Source organism: Pholcus phalangioides, unplaced genomic scaffold (genome assembly GCF_987345545.1).
Source record: "Pholcus phalangioides strain wild (caught in Gottingen) unplaced genomic scaffold, Ppha-v1.0 ptg000009l_1, whole genome shotgun sequence".
NCBI classification, from domain to species: domain Eukaryota; kingdom Metazoa; phylum Arthropoda; class Arachnida; order Araneae; family Pholcidae; genus Pholcus; species Pholcus phalangioides.
The window spans coordinates 43,928,291-43,951,448 of NW_028301602.1; the positions used below are offsets into that span (position 1 = coordinate 43,928,291).

Consider the following 23,158-nt stretch of genomic DNA (forward strand, 5'->3'; position numbering starts at 1 on the left):
TTAAAAATGTTTTAACAATGACAAAACATGATTTAAGATACATTATTAAAATCCAGTACATAGAGTTTGCTACTGTGGTGGTTTAGTGGTCTTAGTGATGGACTTACATTGCGAGGACCCGGGTTCGAACCCATTGCCACCATAGTGGTGGTCGGCTGAAGTTAGTTTTCTTTCGTTCACAACTTTGAGGCACAATGCGAGTCAGTCTCCCCATTAAAGTCTTGCCACAGAGAGCAATACAGGCCTACACAACGGTACAAGTATTCAATCATTATACTTCACTCATAGTTAGAAAAATTGAAGGCAGCATTACCCAGAAACAAACTTCACGCTAGATTCACTACACAAAAGTTACACAAAAATTCCAACATGTACCAATTCATTAGAAGTTCCAGAGGAATATGAATGAGGCATGTGTGTTTTAGTAGTGGTCCAAGTGACAGATGATGCACTCGTAATTATTTCAAATAAGAATATTACAAAAAATTCACTAATAGGTAGTGCTGCTGCTCTACAAAAGTTCAATACGTCCTCTTTGGTTTTCCCCACAATTTGCAGCTCTACCGAGAACGATCTGTAACCCCCCTCCCCAACATCCATCTAAAAAAGAAATGAGCGCACCTACTGCGAAGTGCTACATTTTCCAGATTCTGTATCATTTGGACCATAAAAACGACCTTCACAACGCTGTAAGTTATGAAAGTTCCACAGGGCTGGAACTAAGGGGTAAGGGGGGTCAACTGCTCAGACAGCAACCTTTAGGGCAAAACAAAGAATATTTCACAGTAAGGAGCATGGCAAAATCATATTCACATGGCTGTCTCCCATAACAGACACTACCCATTAGCAGATATCTCTCAATAATGGATGCTTTTGAAACCTGTGGAACTGGGCCTCAATTTATTTTGATGTACATTAACAGTTGCTCCCCATTAGTGCACAAAAAGTCCCTTGGGTGTTTGTTATTAAGAGGTTCCACTAGAGCGATAAACTTGTTCATATGAACACACACAAACTCCAAAACTTATAGGCCAACTGCATATTTCACCAGTGTAACATAATGAGCTTGATGAAAAGAAATGAGTTTACCTAAAACTTGGCAGTTTAACTCTGTACTGACCAACACATACTTCGGAGAATTAAAAAAAATTAAATAATGGCAAGTAAAAATTAATGACACTATTAAAATAGTGAATTTAGATTATTTCAGGTGATCGTAAGAGTACCAGTACACATGCATGTTATGCATTGTCCTTGAGGTTTGCTGGGATTTCCCATCAATGTATACGGCTGTCAAAAGGACAGCAGCAAATGTCAACTCGGTTTCGGCACGTGTTTCCAATGCGGTGATAATTAGGTCAAAGCTTCTTGGCAGGCTGCTGAGTAGCATGGCACAGTGCTCCATTTATCCAATAAGGAGTCCTCTCCAAGGTACCTCAGCTTGAGAAAAGGTTCTTGCATGCGGACAACGTGCTCAGGAAGATTTCCGCTTTCTTCTATATATAGCTTCAAGGAACAGATTGTTCTCATCAGGTGAACCTTGTTGGTAAGGGTACTCCTCTTGTGCAGAGCAATCCACATGTCTTTTGCTGATTTCCAATCATGGATGTGAATCAGCTAATCATCTTCGACAGTTAGCGATATACCAAGCTTGCGCTTGGCTTCATTCCATAGATTGAGGGCACTTTGATTTGCTCCACCTGGATTCAGTCCATTATTCTCTTTCATCAATAGAAGTTTCACTTTATATTTCCAATTTAAATAATCGTGATTGTTCAGCTCGACTATACAGTCCTTGATGCTGGCTATTATCATTGCAAAGATTCCTGATGCACGTGATAAAACAAACAAAAACCAAACTTTCTCTAACAAGACACCACTATTGTCGTCCCAGCAAGCAAAACACATGTAAAAATTAGTCTCTGGAGCCCATAACTTATGGGTGTGCAGAGGATGGAGGAAAAGATATGACAGAGAGAAAAATACTGAACATATATAGGTTAGTGGTCAACGTGGGAGAGAGAAAACCCAAGTGTTAGGGAAAAATTGTGCATATGGGAAGAAACATGAATATATACATAGTAGGAGGGGGGGGGGGAAATATTACTCTAACAATAGATAATATGAAACTTTTTCCTTCAGAGGGTTTTTTATTTACAGCCTTTACTTGTGCAAGTTACTACAAATACAAAACACTTATGTAAGTTCATACAGCCATGTCTGGAATACTTAACTGGTAATAGCAATAAAATGAACATTTATGGGTAAACATACATTACGCCCTTGTAAATTCTTGAAATGGGCTAATAAAAAAACAATCAAATATGTCGAAATGTTCAGTTTTCATGGTTGTCTCGTTCACCTGATCTTCTGTGCTCTCTTGATCTGCTCCTAGAGATTAAAAAAATAATTGTGTGAAAAACCTTTTTACACACAGAAGAATCTTCAAACGTATTGGAGAAACAAGAATCTACAAGTTTTATTACTAATGCAAAATATTAATAACTTCAAACAGCCCTATATACATGATACCAGGAATCTGCCAACTTTTTTTGTAGGATATTGCTTTTAAACAAATGCAAATATCACAACAGACAAAATGCCTAACGAGATGGCTGAAAAAAGATGCCCATAAAAATATGAATGTCGAATACATATTTAAACTATATCAAAAATACAGCACCAATAAAAAACTAATAATTATGATAAAATATACATATACTGCCCATAAAAAATTATGGATGTCTCATCTAAGAATGCATAGCTTCTTAATTTATCAGAATTTTATGGAAACCTTCCTTAATTATGCGAAAAGTAATCTGATTGATTTTGTACAAAACTATTGAAATGTCAAATTTATGGCTTCATTGATTTTCATTTTGTGGCAAGTCTGGAAAATGGACCCAAATTTCCACTGGACAAACTGGCTATACACACATTTTTACTTCTAAAGAAAATTTTTATTTATGTCTCAGATCAGACTACACGAAATATATTTGAATTCTAGAACTTGTTACCAGATGTTGATATTGTGATTTTATCTTCATTCATATGGCTACATTTTTATATATATATAAGCACAAAATTTAGGATTATGATAATTCGTTAATATGGTATTAACTTACGGGTGCTCAACCTTTTGGAAAGCACACTCACATGAGTTGACAACCTGTCATGGGGCACAATAAAATAAAACAGTTCATAATTTCGAATTTCTTTTGTAGCTTTAGATTGCATAATGATGATTGTAAAACAAAAAACATCAATAAAAAATTCTTGCTTGTATAAAAACAAAAAAAATTAAATGGTGCTACTATCAATGGATATCAATGCTTGATAAACTTACAACCAACTCTATTCTATCCTAACAATTAATCACTAATTTTACTATCTTATTTTTGTTGGCTATGAAACTGCTTTTAATCCACAAAGCTTCAGAAAATCCCCCCTTTCAATGCTAAAAAGTCACTAACTTCTTATCTACAAATCATCTAAAACATTTATATTAATACCTTCTGCCTTTGTCACGGTGGTATCGCTCATTAGATCTATCTCTTCTATGGCTGCCTCGTTCTTCACGTGACCAATTCCGTTCTCTGGAGCCTGAACGCCTCCTGTGACGAGAATTCCTCCGACGCTCATTTGACCTAGATCGAGAACGCCTGTGATGACTACGATTACGAGAACCGGAACGAGATCTGGGAAATAAAATACATAATTTTCATATTTCATTTATCTTTTCGAAATAACACTGAATGTTATTAACCAGTCAAGTGGTTACAACGGCGTTTGCATTGCTGTCATACATAATGTTGGTGCCCACGACAGCATTTGCAGACCTTTTCGGTCTTTTTCACATAGATATGACGAAATAATTTGTCATACATGTGCTGCCATCTCTGTAAAGCCATCCTTCTACTTTATTATCTCGTCACTAGATGGAGTTGACAATTATATTGCAAGATCTGAGATTACTATTACTATTATCTTTGTCATGTTTTGCAAAGCTGCATCCCCATCGCTTTTGTTTCAATTTCCAACTCCCCCCCCCCCCCCCGCGAAGATGCATCTGTTTTATTACTCATATATCTTTTAGCTTCTCTCAAGGATAGTCAATATAACGATAAATCGCTCTATAATGATATTTTCCCAAATCTTGTTTGGAATTTCTTATAGTCTAATGTTAACAACTCCTCATGATAAGATATCATTTACAATGATAAATCCCTGTTTATAACGATATTTGTGAGGATATCTTGAAATTGCTACAATATATATTTTGCTCAAAATCACCCCTTTAATATATTTTCAAATTTCTCACTAGTTTTTGCTCTTTCAAGGATATTTGATAACATTAATATTTTTCACTATCTAACCCTTTGAAAGTGTAGACAAAGTTGCAGTGAAATTACTTTCTGCGTAGTACACAAAACTCCTATGCAATAAACCACTTTAAAGTTTGAAAGTAAATGAATTATTTTAATTGGCAAATAAGAATTTTCTGGTGCAAATAAATTCTTATACATGCATTTTATGATGGTACTAACAATGGCAATTTAGAAAAGATGCTAATAACAGCATAAATTTGATGGCAAATGATATATATATGCTACCACTCTGTATCATGATAACACCTCTACAACAATATTTTTTCTTGGTCTGCAGAGTACCATTATAACGAGGTTTTACTGTATCATAGAGTTCAATTGAAAAATAAAAAGAGAAAGATTGCCTAAATCAGGGGTTATTAACTTTCTGCGTTCCACAGACCCATTGTGCCAGTAACACAAAGGCCAGGAGCCCCTTATTTCATGGCCATACAGCCCTTTACAGAATAATATTTTTACCAATAACTTAAAAACAATGTAATTAAATTTATGATAGCTAGAAAATTATTACTCTATCCAAGCTCACAGACTCCCCCAACCTCTTAAAATCTTCAAGGATACCAAAGGGGGGTCCTGGTTAAGAACCACAAGCTTAATAAATGTCTATTTCTCAACAAGTTTTTTTACACAAACAAAATTTTCAGTTTGTTATTTAACAATATGTATATCAAAACATTTTCACCTAGCAATATTAAATACCAGGTGTTCAATTTAAATGTTTTTCTTTACCTTCTCCTCCTAACTGGGCTTCGACTTCGGCTACGATGAGGTGGTGGTTCCCAAGACTTGCCAGCCCAATTACCTCTTCTATCACGTTCTTCTCGGTCACGATAATAATCTCTATCCCGTTCTACTCTCCCTTCTTGTCTTTTATCATTCACTGTAGCCTGTAGAGGAATGAAATTACTGTCAATATGAAAAAAAAAAAAAATCTAATTTAAAAAGAATATACACGTGCTGTAATAATTTAAATTAAATAATACAACACACATTTGAAAAAAATGCAAGCAATATTGTTCAATTATTAAATTTTTTTCACACATGTAGAATGTTTAATCTTGTCAATTCAGAGCTAAAAAGATTACGGCAATTATTAACTTAGGACTACATTTGGCTTTATGGCAACAAACAAATGAAAAAAAATCTACTGGAGTCAAGTTTTAAAAACATACATATGCTTAAATCTCAAATTTTTGACTTGAGAATTATATCATAAATATAAAAAGTTTCATAGGTCTAAGATAAGTTTAAATTTATATTCTAATCTGTGCAAAAGAAATACAATTTTTACATAGTCTTTGATTACAAATCAAAATAAATAGTGGGATAAGGATTTAGATAAGCATATGGATATCTATCTATACATACCTTTAATTCATCCAATTTTTCTCGAATAGTGATGAATCCCAAATGTAGTTTACCACCAAAATGGTCAGCAAGACGTCGATCATTATCATGAATTCCCAAATAGGCAGAACATACTTCACACACACGCAATTTTTGCTGCTGGTAGCTTGATGCTGGCATAGAATTTTTATATTCTTGCTAAAACAAAATAAATCAAGAAAATATCAGGTATATGAAAACTTACGAGATGCAGAAAATGGTCATTAACTAGTAATCTGGCTATGCCGAAATAGCATGCCATGCAGATTTTCAGCATGATTAGGAAACTAATTATTAATTACTTCAATTATTAAAATTTTTTTTCAAAAAAAGAAGAAAAATTGGACAGATGACAAATTAAACTTGTTTCCGTAGGGTCTGTGAATATCTCAGATAGCTTTTCCTCTTTTATACTGAGAAAGAACTCTTGGAAGTGTTTCTTAATGTATTTATGGTGTGCGTATTGTGTTAGAAGCACACCCATCTCTGAGGCAGAGTTTAAAACTAAAATTATAGATATTTTTTAGAAAATATCAATGGCATTACCTTGCTACAACAATAAATCTGTGTACAATATTTTTTCAAATTTTGCGTTTGGCATTGCCTTCAATCTAATGTTAAACTCTTTTCTGTACTTCTCTTTATTAGCTATATCCTTCAGTGATAAATTCATCTATATTGCAACAGTATTTTTTAAAGGGGGTTTTGAAACCATAATATTTCATAACATCTCATTAGTTTTTGTTCTTTCGAAGTCATTTTAGTAACATGGCTATTTTGTATCACAGGCATGAAAGTTAATGAAGTTGCTATTAAGCAGTTGTTTTGTAGTGCACACACATATAAGTGTAATGCGGTTAACTCTTTTACAGAGATGAAATACCTAACACATTTTTATTAATTACCTTATTAGCTATAATCTTATGTAGCAAATAAATACTTATACATCATTTGATTTAAAAAGAGATATTTACAACAGCATAATTTTGGCTACATGTAATATGTTGTAAAGTTGGTCTAACATGTAAAAGTTGCCAGTAGATATAATAATCTCTCTACAGTGATATCTTTTCTTTGCCCAGAGTATCATTATAACAAGATTTTCCACTGCATATAGCCTAAAGTAATTATACGGTTGCTGAAGGAGAAAAAGCAGCTAAGTTAAAATATAAAAAATAACAATTCTGGGAATACCTCAGCAACAGCTTTCTGTCTGCGAACATCTTCAACTTCCTCCAACATTTTCATAGATTCCTCTACATTACCTTCAGCTCCCAATTTCTCTGCTTGAGCTAATTTTTTGCCAATTTGTTCTGCTAATTCATGAACTTTATTCAACTGGAAACAAAATATATCAAACAATTGATTAAAAAACTCACATAATTTTTTACACAAGTTTTTTATGCTTTCTTTTATAACACATTAATAAGCTTAGCTGGGATCTGTTTAAGCTAATTTCAGAGATATAGAGGTATGCATGTGCTGGCCCAACCACAAGTTATAGTAATATATAACTGATTGTGATCTCCTGCAACTCTTTTTTTGTTGAAATTTTAATTTATATTCTATGAATCTATAAAAAATCTCTGGAACTTTTAGCATATTTGTGAAACTGTTAAATTTTCAAACAGTATCTGCTTTTTTTAAGGAAATTTCTTTGAAAAATTAAATCATTTAATTGAAGTACCATTGCCATTTCATGAACGCCAGAGCTAATTAGACCAAGATCTAAAGCAGATCCAGAACAGCTATATTTCCATGCTTCTTACCGGGATTTCATGCCTAGACATATCAAACCAGAGACTAGCGCACTAACCAATGGAATACCAATCAGGCAACCATAAAAAATTAAAATAACCTTAAAAATTATGTGCTGTGCTAAGTACACCACAAATATTTAAACACTCGTATGACTTTGATATGACAATGAAAAATTAAAGAAACTTATGACAATGAAAAACAGTTTAACCTGGTAAAATGGCCACCTATATAATCTGAACCCCACCTAGAAAAGTGCCAGCGACAAATATATAATCCTAGATTTAGACCATAGTCTCCCAAACTTTTTGTTCCATCGCCCCCTTAATCAGAAATTTTTTCCTCTCATCGCCCCCCAACTCAAGTAAACCCATAGGAACCAATGTTAAATCAGTAGGTTCTATCGCCCCCTTGGACCATACAATCGCCCACCAGGGGGAGATATTGCCCACTTTGGGAAACACTGATTTAGACGATACATATTATATGCTTATCCTTATAAGGTGACCACCTGTCTATGATCACTAGAAGAGTACCTTGGATGATCAATTTATACAAGTTCTGCTGTTATATGTGAATTTGTGTAAAACTAAACTAGGTAGAAGGGACTTTCAAATCCTTTTCAAAAAGGATTTGAGAGGCATTCTAGTAGGGGTTGTGCTTCTCTTTCTTTTTTTTAAATCTTTTTCTGTTAAATCATATTTTGTTTGCAGAAAATCCCAGAAAGAGAAATATAACGACCAAGTTTATATTCCCAAGAATCTAGCCTCCAAAACAACTTTAGTGCACATTTGCCAATCTTTAGCTAGATTCAAATGTTGGTTGTGGTGGTTTTATCATGTGCGAGTTGATTTTTGTGAACTTCAAGCACAAAAATGCTGTCAGTTGCTCCAGAAATTAAAGCTACACAGTTTTTAAGGCAAAAACGGGAAAAGTGAGATACCAAAGTGATTTGGGATTTCTTGCTTGCTATCCAAAATTGTGAAGAGCAAAGAGGAAGTGAAGAAAAAGTTTTCAGATGGTGAACTGAAAATTTAAAAGGAGAGATTCATATGAAGCACTCTTTTTAAATGGTTCGAAAATAATGGATGAAAATTCCAGTAATCTGGTCCTCGGTTAAAAAAAACTTTATTAGCCAAAAAAATTATTTTAACGCACACACAAAGATTTAATATCTACAATTCCATCATGAATTTTTTGTTTATATATTCAATTATAATTGTAATTAAAATTTGACCTCTTCTGACCAGTTTAATCACTATTTTAAGAATGCTTAGATTATTGAAAATGTGTATCATGCATTTAACCCCATTAAAGACGACTTTGATTCTTAGAAAGAAAAAAAAAACACTGAGTGTAACCACTCCCACCATTTATTGGCAAAGAAAACAATTTAAATTTTGAATGGCAAATTTTCTTACCAACTGGCATCTCAATGGGTTGAATTATGTTTTATCTTGCTCAAATACATAATTCAAGTCAGTACAGATATAACAAACAGTTTCACTGTTTTTTCCCATTTCATTATAAGTGGGTCCAACTCTAGGTGGAACAATGCATCAAGAATGGCTAGCTCATCACCCACTGAGATTTCACGTTTGGCTTATCCCTCTAGAAAAGAATCACCTGACATAACCTGGTGAACTATGGCCAAGTCTCACCATGTAGTTGGAGGACAATAAAGGAAACTTTTGCGAAATTATTTTACAAGTAAAATAGGGCAGAAAACAAGCATAGAAAAATAAATTATCTACGCTCCCTGCTCTCAAATTTGCAGAAAATGAGTTCTAGTCTCAAAAGTAAATTTTTGACTCTGCCAGCTGAAGTACATTATTTTTTAAACAACCTTTTTATTAACTTTCACACCTCACAAAAGAAAAAAAAAAGTTAAAACCAGTTTACACAATATTTTGTTTTTACTCACTCTGTAACAACAAACATTAAAAAGCAAAAAATTATCACAATCAACAAAAGAATTATCCACTAATGTTTACTACTTTATAGTATTAGGTTATTTTCATCTCTTTCACTAGGGGTGAGAAATCTGATTTGCTCACATAAAGGACATTAGAAATCGGGGATTGACAAAACAAAAAATGCCAGCCAAATTTCTTGGGAAGCAAGCATGGTTCTTATTCAAGAAAAATGGTCCTAAATTGTTTTTACATCTTTCCAGAACTTAATATTCCCCCTTTCCATGTTAAGAAACACAGTCATGAAATCAGAAAATTTTGCCTCACTCACACTCCAATTTTGAAATCACATATTGAAATTATACATTGAAAATTTTAGGTGCCAATACAGATTTTCTAGTCAACATGACAACTTGGTGGCAGGAATTTTCCAAGCCCTGGTGGAAATAACTATGTGTGTACTTCCAACTGAGGATACATTTATAACAAAATAAGAAAATGACAGTTCAGAAAAAGTGTTTGAAAGAAATCTACAGCTGCAAATAAAGAAGCAAAGTTTGGGAATTGCTTTGTTTAATAACAGTCAATGCTTAAAGTTTTGTGTTTGTCAAGCTCCTTGAATTTCTGACTTGCTAGTATTTTTTAGTTTTGTGATATATTTGATTTGAAATTTTCTTTCGTTGATCTAACCAATAACTAATTTTCAATCAAGAATAAGTGATGTGCTAGTTTAGTCTAAATACATAACTAATAGCCTAATACTTTAAATGCAATTAAATGGGAGTTAAGCATATAAACAATATTAGATTAATTTTGCTTAAAAGAATAGTTGGTGGCCAAGTTTTGAATTTTGAGCTGTTATACAAATGCACAACCTAAAAATGAAAAGAAACATTTTCAAGATGTAGCTCATCTATTAGATAATCTACAATTAACTAAATACTAAAACTGCAGATTTTAAAAGACAATCATTTCGGACAAGAAGCAAAGTTATGACTGAAATTCTAGGAGGCACAATTTTGATATTTCCCTCTCTAATGATTTTGTGCATTGTACAAGTTCAACTATATATAGACCTATACATAGATTAAAAAAGAATGTACTTTAGCTGTCACTTCAGCACTCAATTCTTCTTGAGTCTCTGCCAATCTACGTTTTGCTTGTTCAGTACGGCGGTCACATTCATCAATGAAGTTTTGCAAGTGTTCCATAGCCTTTGAAAAAAAAATAAAAAAAATCAATATTTACAAAATTAGAAAAATTTTACAAAGTAAAAAATAAAAACTGCAATAAAAAAAAGCATAAATAAGGGAATATAATTACACATAACTTTATAATGAATAAAAATGATTAACATCAAATAAGATGCTCATGTTTTTCAAGGTTTAGTTCAGGGCTTTTAAATGTCTATTAGTTAAAAACAATTGTAAAATACTAAAAAAATCACATCATTACAAATAAAGTAGAACCTCGTTATAACAAACCCTATTACAACAGATGTCAGGTATAAGGGAACAGTTTAAAAACTATAATAGTAAATGCTGCTTATTTTTATCTGACAAGTTTTACATTTCCAATCAAGCCATTAACCCCTTGCAGCTGTTTGAACTGAACTCACCAGGAATCTGTTTTTCCAATAAACACAAAGGAAAGAAAAGGAACACAGAGCAAGTTTGTGTCTGTACCCACAAACGGATTAGAACCGGTGCAGGGGTCATACATTACAAGATCGGCACGCTAATGTATATGCGCCTTACAAGATTCATTACAAAAAACATACAAGCTTTTTTTTAATCAACTTTTTTAATTGTCAACTGAAATGCTCCCATTATCCATAGATGATGAGCTTATAAGGTGTCTCCCGTTTTTATTTTTCGAAAGAACAGGTTAAAAAAGAGTCTTAAATTTCTAATTTATCATCACTAAAATATATTTTTCATGATGAAACAATCCCGATAAGCTATCTTAAAAATACTGTTTGTAATAAGCAGATGGACAAAGATAATTTTAACATTATGTCTGTGAAGCCTATTGTTTGTTCCTATAAAAACCGGCCACAAAGAGAGATTGACTTATGTCTTCACTGATGACTGCCTTAGCTGTATCTGATATTCATATGTATTTGCATGAAACATTTTGCTTAGACTATATGAATTTGACTAACGTTACTTATTGTCAATTTCACCTATGTCATAACATTTGGGTATTGCTGTAGTCATTCATTTAAGCTTCACATTAAAAGCAAATATGCTGCTCTTAAAATGTTAAACAACCACCATGCCTTGTTTCAGAGGCGCTCAGCTGATTTTAAATTACAGTAAAACTTTGATTAACTGTCATTTTCTGTTATCCGTCATCATCTAAAAAAATATGTATCAACAACCGACACATTTTTAAATTAAGACACAGAAGGAGATGACAAATTATTTTAAGGTAACAAGGTTTATAAGCATTACAATACATTTTTGCACATTACTATTCTTATATTGATTGTTTTGTAAAATTAAATGCAATATGTATGAATTCACTTTTAAAGGACTTTCATTTTCGTCCCAAGCTCGCAGTGAAATAATGTTACTGTATTGTATCAAAGATTTCTGTTATCTGTCACAGCCCTGGTCTGGACGGTGACGATTAATCTAAGTTTTGCTGAATTTCCAGACTTCTAAAGCATTACTTAAAGACTCGATCTTCAGAGAATACTAAGACGAGACTGCCCTGGATATCACGGAATTTGAATTTAACATTTAAATTACAAAAATGTTAAAATTGGAAGCAACAGAAAAATGCAAATAATGTGAATATATATATATTGTGCATATACAAAATTACTTACATCCACATCATAAAAATAGTCCCTTTTTTGGGCTGCTTGTTCATAGTCAGCACGTAAGGCTAGATCATGATACTTTGGACACTCTCCAAGATCCATGCGCTGAAAAAATAAAATTTCATAAAAAACACCAGATTAGGATATCAATAGCAAAGTTAGTTGATCACATTGTGAAGAGAAACACAGATCAAGCCCTATGACAAGCTCCCAAAACCTTACATTCCCCTTTTGTATGAGGAATAACAATATAAGTTTGAAATCCAACCATCTCTCCCTTCCTAGTCCTCCATCTTCACGAAACTATAAATGTCACCTTTATTAAATTGTAAGCAGTATATGTATAATAAAAACAAATTACTCCAAGTATGAATTTATGTGCATACGTATTTTCACTGAAATATCCATTTGTTTTAATACTTTTCCTCCCAAAATAATTCTTGTCATAAAGCTCAAAATGCTAAACAAACAGTAGGAATGCACATTTTTACCAATAGCTGTTACTAGATTGCCGACTTGCTCATGGACATTATGGCCCCAACTTCGTGATGCCTTCAAGGAAAAACGACAAGTCTCGGTTACAAAATGATAAATATAACACACTTTTACATACTACACGAAGCACACTATTTGTGAACAGGATACATTTTTTTTTCTTCAAGAGCTATATGAAATCTGCCCAATTTTTGAATTTTCGTATGGCTCCATGCACGAAAAACATTTCCCGATCGGCAGTCGCCAAAAGTTATGGGCACATTGTTATATTCATACCAATGACAACTAACTCATCATGCCTCAATGCACTCACAGCAAAATAGGTGAGTTTGATCATAACTATATTAGGTCATTAGAGCTATCCCATAATCATCCAGTTTATGAAACAAGCATTCAAGTGTTTTGAAACTTTAAAGTGCTACAGCACAATAAGCAGTGGCCAATAATACATTTAATACAATGCAAAACCATTCATTGTTTGATCTGAAAAGAATGGAGTAGCATCAAATTCAGTAGAGATGCTAACAAAAATACAGGGAGATTTAAAAAAAAAAAAAGATTCTGAGAGAGAAAACTGAATAGTTTCAAAAATTGCTAATAGTTGGGAAATATAGAAGGTGCTAGAGAGAGGATAAAAGTTGCACTAGATATGAAAAAGAACAGGAAATACGAAACTGCATCATCTCTCACTCAGAACATCTATTTCACTGATATTCTGCATGAGTGGAATCAGGTGGCCACTGTTATGGGACAAGAAATTTCGCAAACAATATCAAAATTTTTTATAAAATTCTTTCAAACCCCTCATACAGTATTAAAGTTGGTGTTACAGACTATATGGTTAGGAATCCTATCAAAGACATTTTATACTGTAAGAATTCTCCAGCTATATAGGCTACCACTTATATTTCCCAAGTAAGCAAATTTTCAAACTTTCTGAATCTCGTGTGTTCACATACATCACTACAAAAAATTAGTTTAGACCTATTTATTTTAACAGGAAAGGTGTTTTGTTTCAAATCTTTTTGCAGCACCATAGCCACAACTTCGCCCCTTTTCCATTCAAAAATTTTTTTACCTCTTCCTCAAACTTTGAAGATAAATTGAGAGATGTCATAGTATCACTGATTATATAACCAGACATGCATGCTTGTCTTACACCTGTATAGACAGTTGTAGATCTTATTTTAAGACTACATTATCATTGACTTTATTTTTTAGGACAGTATTGAATTTATTTTCCCAATAAATACAGTCAAACCTTGTTTGTAGGTCATCCAGATAATATGTCACAGTTTACCAGCGTATCCACTCTTTGGATAACACAATTGTCCTCTGTGATACACTAATGTTATTAAACTCCCGATAATACCTCTTCGAACTCCTTTCAAGGGATCACTTTTCTGAAATCACAAAATATTAAAGCTAAAAATGAAACCCTTCAAAAACTTTCACGGAAATAAGGAATTTGTCACATAAGCTCAAGGGCCACTTTGCTGGGTTTCCCTCTATTTCAGTCACATGGCTCCAATATGGGTAGGCTGGTGGGCCTACAGAGCTGAGTTTGAGGTGGGGGGAGCAGCTCATTCAAGAAGCCTGATTTCAGGAAAGACAATTGTGTTATTGTCATCATCTCTCAACAATATTTCAATGGATACTGTGGACTATAATACTTTCACCAATTAATTTTTCTTTTTTAGTTGTTTTGATTACTATAAATGAGTTTAATCTTTTTTCAGACTAAATGTTAATATAGATGGCTTTTTTTCTCAGCCAGAGATATCAAGGAAACAGTTAATTTCCGGATATTATGCTGAGGTGAGCTCGGAAAGAAAAGTCATCACGTCTCCGCCGGGACTCGAACCCAGGCCCTCTTGCATACCGGCAAGCATGCTTGCCCGGTAAGAGGGTTAACTAAGAGATAATTTAAAATTAATTTATATATAACTTGATCAATTTTTAAGACAACAATTGTGTGAATTACAAAAAGGTGATTTTCCGGTGTACACACGTATCAATGGAATAAGGAGGAGCAGTTGCAATGCCACGGCTTACTCTGTTTAGAAAGTCACAATGCTTTCGGGGTCATATTTTTGCTCTCCAAAGAGTGACCTCCCAACAAGGTTTGACTGAACATCTCACACAAGCCTGATATTTTTTATTCTTCTAAAAACAATGTAATTGATGTTGAAAATTTTTTAATTTTTCTCATGAACAAACTGTCTCTGAGATGGTACAGATGAATTATGTATAAACGTCTGTGAAAATTTATCCATTCAAAATGCAAGTAACATTACTAATATCAATATATATATAAAGATTTGTAACTAATAAACAAAACTAAATTATACACATGTACGAAAACAAATGACTTACAGAACATTCTTTAAAAACTCAAGATTTTCCAACAGACAGCATCGAACAGAATGTATACTGAAGACTTGACATGAAAAATTCATAGAGAGAACCTTTCCTTCCCCAGTTAATACTCATTCACATCAAGAGAATTTTCAAACTACAAATGCATTTTTTACTCACCAAATTTCCTTTTACAATTCATAACCCAAACTCACTGTTTATGCAATCACAATAACAGCAGTGGTGCTGTGGCTGATAACATGGCCTTTTTTTTTCTATAACTAATAAATTTTAACATAAACTAAGTTCTAGTTGTATATGAAAAAAATCTGCTGGAACTGACTAAGTCAAAACTGGCTGACCCAGAGATTCAACTCACACAGTTAAAGTATCAAAAAAGGAGTGGCAACGTTGTGTCATAAAATTCCAGAGCATCATCTTATTCAAATGAAGCTGCATCACTTAATACAATTCCTAACCTAGATATTAAGCATTAATACAAATACAAATACAACGCCACAACAGGCAAAATGCCCAACGAGGTGGCTGATAAAAAGATGCCCATAAAAATATGGTTGTCATATGTTTCAAAAATACAGCAACCCAATTAAAAATGCAATTAACACACATGCATTATGCATTGAAAAATAATGTATCCACTCCAAAATTTATTCATAATCGCTCTCCTTCAGTTGACAAAAAATGTTGAAAATTATATATATACTATTTAAGCATGAAAATATAACACCATAAACTAGGGTGATGAGACATCTCGATTTTAAGAGGCAGTCTTGGTTTTTGACAAATAAATGCACTGTCCAAAGAAATGCTCTGAGGTGCTTTCTGTAGTTTCGAATCAAGGGGGCAGTGCCATCAACAAGGCCACAAGTTGAGATGAAATTTGTATCTTACACACAATTATAGTACAGAGGCACCAGCTCTCAGCAGCACTCAGACTCAGGGCCAACCTTACCAAACAGGATGAAAAAATAATTGCAGGGTTCTTTGAAGACAAATCATTTTTGCTTATTAATTAAATTTAGAATATTCATGGACATATAGCCAACTAGTCTTAATAAAACGAATTATTTTTCGATTTTAAAAACTGAATTCCATGACAAAAACTAATATGGAGGCACTTGAACAATATTGAAAATTTGTGATTCGACAGAGAACTAAACCATGCATGGCCCAGGCTTAATTGCCAAAATGTAATTTTACACATTGTCTTACAATTCATCACTTTAATGCCCTTAGAAAATGCCCCCCCCCCAAAGATGTCCCTGATTTTTATCAGAGCGAATTTATATTATGTCATTGTTTCTCAGTCGGCAAACAATTTTATGGCAAACAATGCCATAAAATTTTATGCATTCACAATCTTACTTACTCAATTCATCGAACCTAACCTTTTTTGACAATCAGTTAATTTCCAGTCTTCTTTATAGGAAGCCAAACACAGGATACATTCTTTTGATGAATAAATGTTAAAAAAATTATGATGAAAGCTCAAAAGTAAGTGCTACAATTATTCGTGAAAACAGATTTTTCCCCTTCTAACATCTTTTTAAAAATATAATTTTCCTCTTCGGACAACCAATTTCTTTTTAAATTAATTTTTTTAGTAACTCACTTCGAAATATCTCAAACGAGAATAAATCTAAGCATAATTTATAAATCTGAACCAGAGGTCCATTATATACGCTTGCTTTTCTTAATAAAGAACACGAACACATGACTATTTTTTGGGATATTTCATTTTTTAAGGCTTTTTAAGTTCACGATTGCAATAATATTACACTGAAACTGAATTGTTTGCAGGGGTGATAACCTAATGAATTTAAATAAATTATTTCTTTTACTTTGAAATTTTATTAAGTTATATAAGTAAAATAAGAAGATGAAAGGCCAGTATTATCAAATACTCACGTGAACACCACACTCCTACATGATTGTTATACATCTCTAAAAAAATTAAAAGTATAGATTTTAATATCCTTTATTTCTTGACAATTCAGATAAGCTTATAGAAAATGATTCTTAAAACCAATATTTTAAAGTGAAGTTGAAATTACTATCTATACAATTTGAATTTCTTTTACAGGTATTTATGGAAAAATTTATGGAATCCCAGCCAGGAAATATTTAAGGAAAACAAACACAAGAAGAAAAATAAAAGTTGGTATTCCATTTGATATATTAAAATAAATCAGTAAAAATTTGACTGCAAGAAATGAGCTATAAATTAAAATTAATCCTTTTTTTTCTGCCCGATTATCTGAAATTTCCCCCATTCCAGCAAACAAGAATTTTAAAGCAAGTTTTCCCAAAATAAATAATAAAAAGCTTTTTTTTATACAGTTTGTATAACTGGAAAAGTAGTATATATTAAAAACAACTCTTCCAAAGTTTCAATGGCTGAAATAAATTCAAGTTTGGAATATCCTGTCCAAATGATTTGACAGTCAATTCTGGAAATAATATTCAATGACAATAAAGCCAAAAAGGTGTTCAAAATTTTCTTTAAAGTATAAACAGGCTTGAGAAAACTTTCTTCCAATTCCATTCAAAATCATACCGACATACCACATCAAAATGGCATTGAATAAGAAAAATTACAGCTAGAGAACGTTGTCTCTTTGCATGAAGTGTTTCCTCGAAGTGAAGAATTTCCTTGTGTTGTACTCGTGAAGAATATTTTATATAAAAAAAAGAAAGATCACAAAACTATTCACCAAGGATAATTTACTAAGAAAAGATTGTGCGTCTACATAAAAAATATGTAAAACTATACACAGCTACAATATGCTATTAGGTAGAGCCACAATATGCGACGCTCAAAATATTTATTTCCCAATATCCCACAATTGACAAAAAAAAACCTCCTCAGAAATAGACATAATTGCAAAGCTTTCATGTTTTGTGATCATTGATAGTGGAATATGAACAAGAACAAAGAAAAAACAAATTTATGAACAAAGGGTGAAATAACCTGAACAGAACACATCAACTTATAAGAACCCTCAACATGATCAGAAAAATAGACTAAGAACGAAAAGACCAAAATTAGTAACTAGTATAATTTCGTATAAAAAATATGAATACGAGAAAAATAAATGCCACCTGAACCTATAATGTAGGTGAAATATCATATACACAATTGCATAAGATTTCTATAACTCAGTTTTCATATGGGAAAAAAAGATGCCCCCAATCTGGTTTTCCAGAATCAATTCAAATTCATAGCCTAAATGCCCCTCCCCTCAACAATTATATTATAGGAACACAATGAATAAACTGATGTGCCGTTATGTTTTATTCATTCCCAAGAAGAGAAAACAGATTCAATCCCAATGTTTAAAACTAAATCTGAATGGATCAGATTAGTGACAATATTCATCAGAAAAATTTTTCTCGCAGCTCAGATTTCCAGTGTACAGATTTCTTTTGATACATGGAGCAATGATTCAATATTTGCTGCAAATACAGTGCCTTTAGAATTCCTGAATACAGCCCCCCTACTAAACAGCACAACCTCACAAAAAAGAAAACTACGGCCAGAAATTTAGAACTTTGTCACATATAAAGTATGTGACCCCAAACTCAAAGCAATGATTAATATCGTGAAAAAAATTTCCCAATCCAATAGAACGAAGGTGCTATTAAAAATATTAATGAATCCATATATCGCGCATACACAATAACTGAACACAATCCATCATGTACAACCGAAAAATTTTGTATATATATATATATATATACTCATATTCTTCTCCAAAACAAAATGTTACTAATAAATGAATACAAAAATGCCGCACAAAAAAAAAAAGACATTAAGCATATCTAAATTTCAATAATTAAAAACAAAAATTGTGAACCTGCCCATACCCAACAGGTCAATTACTTACCGTTGCAGCAAGGATGTCATGCGGGCAACAGGCCAGCAAAAAGCTTTTGCATACTTTGGGATCTGTAAAGTGCACCTTGAATTTATTGTTTTCACCTGAGAAAGGGGGAGAAAAACTCAAATTTAAAAAAAAGTATATTTGTATTATATATATAGTTGAATCTTGTTATAACAAACTTCAAGAGACCGGAGAAATCACTTCGTTATAACAAAATTTTTTTATAAAGGAATTCCAGGGTTTTGCATTGTTGCTATGTAAACTTATCTGGAAAATTATAAAAGTGTTTGTTAAAACGAGATTTTTGCTGTAACGCAACTGCCAATTTTCAAAATGATTCAAACATTTTTCACAAATAACTCAAACTTTGGCTGCCCAATTTACAAAGCAGCCAGGGACCCCTGGTTAAAGTTCGATATGCTGATGCGAAACGATCCAGCAGACAGCAAATCCAGTTTTTTCATGCCGTTTGATACATGGGTATAAAAAGAAACTCTGACAAGATAAAAAGAAAAAAAAGTGAAATTTGTGAGAAAAACTATTTATATAATGATATAGACATATATATATTTTTTGACAAAAAAATTACTGTGGCTTGATGGGTTGCATATCTAACCTGGGTATAATTAACACACAAAAATACACTAGCTTGGTGATGAATGTCGCACTGGGTGATTTGTGTTGCATGCGCCACAGAAAACCTGTTCCTAGAAAAAAAAAAAAAGTGTTTTCACACTCGAGTGTGAAAACACTTTCAACGGTAAATCTTGTGTTGGTAAAGCAGTTTTCCCACAGTAGTAGTTTTTTTGCACCACATGAAATGTAAATCACCCAGCGCGATATGTCTTCCACTCACCAATAGGAAAAGCTTTACAACTTTTTTTACGGAATGCAAGATGTCTCCCACTAACTTTATGTAAGGCGTGATTAGCAACTGGTTCGAGAGGAAACGGACTCCATACATTCACAGATTTCCTCTGCACCTTTGTAGTGCTCTCACAAAATGCTCACACAAATGCTTAAATGGAGACATGCAAATGACAGAAGAGCTGATGTGCCATGCTGGGAAAACACAAATATGCAGCATGATAGAATTAAACGTTTTTGCTGATGCGAAATGACCCTATTCGGTTTTTTGGAGATTGGTAAAAGAACTGAAATTTGAGTTTCTTAACCAATCCTCGCCTTCAAGCTGAGCAAAAAACCCGCTTTTTGGAAACCTAGTAGCAGGTTTTCAAAGCTGCGTGCAACATGAATAGCTCAGTCTCCACTCATCTAAAAGCAGTACCTTCTGCGGAACAGCTTTGGTACAAGACATGAAAAGTTGGCGGCTTTTTTTCCAATGATAAGTTGCCACCGCTGGTGCGCTGGTTTGTAGTTATTCTGCTGGGTTTTCATTGTTCCTGAATGTTCCTCCGATACCATGGTGGCACTAGTTGTTTCTAGCACAACTTATAAAACTTTTGAACAGTCATTTTGTCTTTTTCATTCCAAGCGCTAGGATTACATTTTTGTCTGCTGGTAAGGTTGTATCTTTATTTTTCTTATTTCATTTAAAAGAATCTGGATACCCAGAAAGAGAGTACAGATTTTAATTTTTTATACATAGAATATACTTATTTATACAACACGCAGGACCTTTGTTTATGTAAAAGAACGGATACCTTATATTGTTTTCATGTTTAGTCATTGATATTTTTATTATTATAATTATGCTTGTTGGTTTTAACATTAGGTTTGCTGGGGTGTCAACAGTGTGTCCCACAGCCTCGTATCATTTATTAACCCAGAAATCATATTTATAATCCAGATCTTATTTACGTTTATACTATATTTCTCTTGTGTTTCATATTTGAATAGGTTTTTATTATTTTCTACGCTGGCGACTTTTTTCGGCTCTTGCAGTGTTTAATGGCTTTGGCGACTTTTGGTCAAGTTGTCGGACATGTTTGGCGTCGAAACGTACCAAGTTGCCCCTTATACCAAAGCTGTTCCCTTTTCTAATCCCCCAGATAAGTTTACTTGAGAACAATGCAAAAACCTGGAATTATTTTATAACAATTTCATTGTAACCAAGTGATTTCTCCGGTCTTAAGGAGTTCATTATAACGGGATTTGACTATTGTTCCTATAAATTATTATAATTATTTTTTGCTCCTTCTGCGTGTTTTTTAGTGTGGTTATGAAATATGACGTTATTTCTAGCTACCTCTACTTTGAAATTTCCCGTAAGTCCATATGCATTATATAAAATGCAGTGACATATTATTTGTCATATGTTTATTATTTAAAAGCAAGTCCAGGTTTTATTTTTTTATATAGAGAATATTTATACTATCATTGTTGGTGTCCGCTTTTTATGTTATCTATGCTGTTTTTTTTCCCCCAGCATCAGAGTGGCTAAGCTACGGTCGCATTTAAAATCGTAGAATGCAAAAAAAGTAGTTGTGCTAAAGCTTTTCCCATTTTCGCGAAAGGAATTTTTTATCCAGCTTAAACCTTGCAACGGCCTTTGCAACTTCTAGTCAGGCGTGTTTGGTGCCAAAAAAAATCTGGATTATACTGCCACTGTTCCCCGAAAAGATAAACGAAACGTACTGCGTATGACATATTTGACTCCTGCAAAAGCAGTCTGCCAATCACGCCGAACATAGAGCACAGGTGTGAGGCGTGTTGCCCTCTGTAGGAAAATGATTGTACCCCTTTCCCTATTAAGTGGGAGACATGCCGCACTGGGCAATTCACCATGCACAGAAAAATTGCTCCTGGGAAAACCCGACTTACGAGTTGAGAACATATAAAAAAAAAGTCGAAACAAAGTGGGCAGGATCCACTGTAATTGTTAAATACACTGTACTGCATTGAACAAAATATTTTAAGACAGTCTTTTTAAAGTGGTTATTACGCTAGTAAGAGTTAATTTTCTTTTGTTTGTATAAATCGTAATAAGAATTAATTAATATCCATAAAAACGACATACATGGCGAATTTTTATATCAAAGGTAGTAAATATCGGGCCAACTATGATTGAATTCAATCTCAACCATAGCTAGGCTAAGCTTTTACTAATCAACAGCTGTTGAAAATCTGTCAACAAAGTGCTTGCGTGAACAAATCAATTCCTCTCAAGGCAGAAAAAAACCCAACTAAAGTGTCAATAGGATGATGATACTGTATATAAATACCTACCATCTCTACCAGTGCCCATAAGTTGATCAAGCATAGCCCTCATCTGTTCGTGAGCCGACATTTTTGAAATCTTCGTGATTGATATTATAACTAATATGAGATCGTCTTTCAACGAGCTACTGATTCAACTACAAATAGTTGCAGCCCCTCATAGTCATTAATATTAAGAAATGGCGGCCGAAAAGACAGCAATTTGCATCGTCGTCATCCGGGTCAGAAGTCTATTCTAGTTTTTTTTTTGTGAACTTCATTTGTCTAAGAAATTAAATTTCCAGAAAATTGAATTATTTTTTTTGTAAGATGGATAATCAATTAATTCGATTAATTTAGAAAGTTAAAGAAATTAGTTTATTGACTATTTTAACTTCATTATTTGACTAATTTTTCAACTATATTTCCTGTTGACCATATTTGTTTGAGAAAATCACTAAATCTGTTGCTGAAATCCCTGAAAAATTGTCCATGGTAGGAAATGAAATACTACTTCAAAACTGCAATAGATCGTAATGCATATTATTCTAATTAACGGATTTAATCCGTTAATAATGAATTCTGAATATCCTGAAATACATGAAGAAAAAAATTTGAAGTTTGATGCCATCTATCGGCACACAGGATAACGTCATTTCATCTGAAATTTGTAAAAGATAAAATAAAGCTTTCATTTAGGGTCACCCTTGAGAACTAGAAGGTCAAGAATGACCATAGAAGCAATAACATGAACACTGAGCTATAAGTAAAGTTTACTTATAAGTAGGGTGACCATACGTCCCGTATTTCCCGGGACAGTCCCGGTATTTTCTGTATTTTTGGTCGTCCCGACTTTTTCGCAAAAGTGTCCCGGTTTTTCCCGTATTTTACACGACGCTTACTTGAATTTTTATTCTTTATTGAAGTCAAAGATTGAAATTATTTTTCAACTAATAAACTATATTA

General features: G+C 33.1%; 1 protein-coding gene across 4 annotated transcripts; it reads right to left on the reverse strand.

Moving 5' to 3' along the window:
* Positions 1 to 2,127: 2,127 nt before the first annotated feature.
* LOC149083133 (putative RNA-binding protein Luc7-like 1) lies at positions 2,128 to 22,439 on the reverse strand. Of its 4 annotated transcripts, none has more exons than XM_089236269.1 (10): positions 22,223 to 22,439; positions 19,037 to 19,131; positions 12,767 to 12,827; positions 12,282 to 12,380; positions 10,549 to 10,659; positions 6,969 to 7,112; positions 5,757 to 5,933; positions 5,118 to 5,275; positions 3,513 to 3,698; positions 2,128 to 2,391 (listed from the first exon to the last, which is right to left on the reverse strand). In XM_089236269.1, exons 4-10 carry the CDS (start codon positions 12,375 to 12,377, stop codon positions 2,337 to 2,339), a joined length of 927 nt encoding a protein of 308 aa, XP_089092395.1. In that variant the 5' UTR covers positions 12,378 to 12,380; positions 12,767 to 12,827; positions 19,037 to 19,131; positions 22,223 to 22,439; the 3' UTR covers positions 2,128 to 2,336. The 4 variants fall into 4 exon arrangements, with proteins under 4 accessions (XP_089092395.1, XP_089092397.1, XP_089092394.1 ...); XM_089236271.1 differs by lacking the exon at positions 22,223 to 22,439 and adding an exon at positions 17,058 to 17,093; XM_089236268.1 differs by lacking the exon at positions 12,767 to 12,827 and having other exon boundaries at positions 22,223 to 22,429.
* Positions 22,440 to 23,158: the final 719 nt, after the last annotated feature.

Bases quoted from the DNA above. Each gene is read 5' to 3' on its own strand.
- LOC149083133 (XM_089236268.1), bottom strand. From the start codon at position 22,283: ATGTCGGCTCACGAACAGATGAGGGCTATGCTTGATCAACTTATGGGC. The intron at 10,660-12,281 runs GTAAGTAATTTT...TTTTTTTCAAAG, and splicing joins ACTATTTTTATGATGTGGAT to GCTATGGAACACTTGCAAAA. The intron at 2,392-3,512 runs GTATTAATATAA...TTTAATCTCTAG, and splicing joins CACCGTGACAAAGGCAGAAG to GAGCAGATCAAGAGAGCACA.